The following is a 1,923-nucleotide window of genomic DNA, read 5'->3' as shown; positions in this document are numbered from 1 at the left end:
TCCCCTCCCTCTCTTCCTTCCTTCATCTTTTCCTGTCCCCTCCCTCTCTTCCTTCCTTCCTCTTTTCCTCCCACCCCCCCTTCTTGTTTGCCTGCTTTCATTCCCCAGACACACCCAGCATGCCCGTTACGTGACAAGCTAACCCTACCTTGGTCACACGCACCACAAAGTCACCCTTCTGCTCTGTTTCCTTCTCCTTCTTTGCTGGGCCATACTTGCCCAGCTGGGACCAGGTTCTCGCACCCCAACCTGGTGTATCCCCCAGTCTAACCAAGGTGGACCACTCCCACCGGCCATCTGAGATGACACACTTATGCCTCTTAAGTCCTTGTGGAGCTGAGCACAGCGTCACAAATCCAGCAGGTGTCTCGAGGCCCATGCAGACAATAGCATCGCCTGACCACCTACCTCACAAACACCGAGTGGTGTAACGCCGTCACCTTGTCATCTGGCAAGAGGTGATTGATGGACACAAACTCCTCCTGGAACTGCTCCTCCAGCAAGCTCATTCTGAGGTTATCTGAACTTACATAGCTGCAAGCACATCAGAAACACAGACCTGACGTGTTAAATTTACCCTTTGAAGCATCCAACCCATGTGCGAGTCACAATATTACAGGGATTGTACATGGGGGTGTCATTTTTTCCCCCCAAACCCATCGAAGGCTTCCTTTTTCCAAGAGAATGAAGCTCACTCACCCTGGCAAGGCATTCATTCCAGGCCTGCTGTGTCCTGGGATGACCCCCGCTTCTCGCCTGCACCCAGCATCCCCATCCACCCACCCTGGGTTGCAGCCACACGGATGAATGACCACCTCCTGATGTCCTTGAATGGGTCACACCCTTTATGCACTTAGCTGAAATGCCCTTTGCTTGGCTTGAAGCAAGTCCTGAGTGGAGCTGAGCACAGAACTAAGCCCAGTATTGTCGGGGGGCACCAAAGCAGGGACACCAAGTCCCCAAGAACAATGAGTTGGAGAAACAGGAGAGATGCCCCTCATCTGCCCAGGACCAGCATGGGTCCCCACCGGAAAGAGATGAACACGTACAAGAAAGTGATTCCGTGAACATCAGAGCCCAGCTCATGTTTAAAGTGCCAGGACACGGGTCTTCTGGAGAACAATGGTGAAAGTGGTGCAACTTTTTTTTTTTTTAATCAAATGTTTAGAGAGTCACAAGATGGAAAATGGTGAATAAACAGCCATGTTCCCCTTTCTTTGTGAAAACACAGTGCAGAAGGCTTGCTTTCGTGGTGAGCACGCCAGCTTACACACAGGATTCATCAGCTTACCGTAAATGCTATGGGGATGTGTATGTGAAATACAAAGTTCAGTCGACTTGGAGTTTTGAGGAAAATGTAATCAAGGCAGTGGGCACCCTTCCAAGGATTGCTCAATGCACTGATACCACGGGCACTGGCGTGAAAGGGCGGATTATTGCTGGGATGGCCTGGTCCCGGTGCCAGTGGCAGGGCTTGTGCCAGGCAAGAAGACCCCAGTGCTGCAATTGGAGCCCCATAAACTGTTCAAGTCTCAAAGTGCTAACAATGGCAACTGCAGCCCCATGCTCCCCCAGCGTGCTGTCGCGCACCAAGTTCTTCAACCTCACGGGGTCATCGGAACTTACCACGCCCCTCAAGGCAGGTGCTATTACCATCCCTGCTTTCTAAGGAAGGAAACTGAGGCAGGAGCTGTGTGTGGAACTTGCCTGAGTCTACACTGGGATGTGAACCCAAGCAATCTGGCTTGACAGTCCGTCCTTCCTTCTTTCTTTCCTTCCTTCCTTCCCTACTTCCTTCCTTCCTTCCCTACTTCTTTCCTGCCTTCTTTCCTTTCTTCCTTCCCTCCCTCCTTCCTTCCTTCCTTCCCTCCTTCCTTCCTTCCCTCCTTCCTTCCTTCCTTCCCTCCTTCCCTCCTTCCTTCC

At 51.9% G+C, this 1,923-nt stretch overlaps 1 protein-coding gene across 2 annotated transcripts in view; it reads right to left on the bottom strand.

The window, feature by feature from the left end:
* The window catches only part of TMPRSS3 (transmembrane serine protease 3), a 27,162-nt gene that overhangs the window by 13,808 nt on the left and 11,431 nt on the right, over nt 1-1,923 (bottom strand). For both annotated transcript variants that reach the window (XM_017538599.2, XM_017538600.2), the window contains exon 6: nt 409-534. In XM_017538599.2, coding sequence (XP_017394088.1) covers nt 409-534 — 126 coding nt within the window. The remainder of the gene's footprint in view (nt 1-408; nt 535-1,923) is intronic.

This window comes from Cebus imitator, unplaced genomic scaffold, assembly GCF_001604975.1.
Source record: "Cebus imitator isolate Cc_AM_T3 unplaced genomic scaffold, Cebus_imitator-1.0 Scaffold112, whole genome shotgun sequence".
In the NCBI taxonomy this organism is placed as follows: domain Eukaryota; kingdom Metazoa; phylum Chordata; class Mammalia; order Primates; family Cebidae; genus Cebus; species Cebus imitator.
This window is presented reverse-complemented; position numbering and strand designations above follow the sequence as displayed.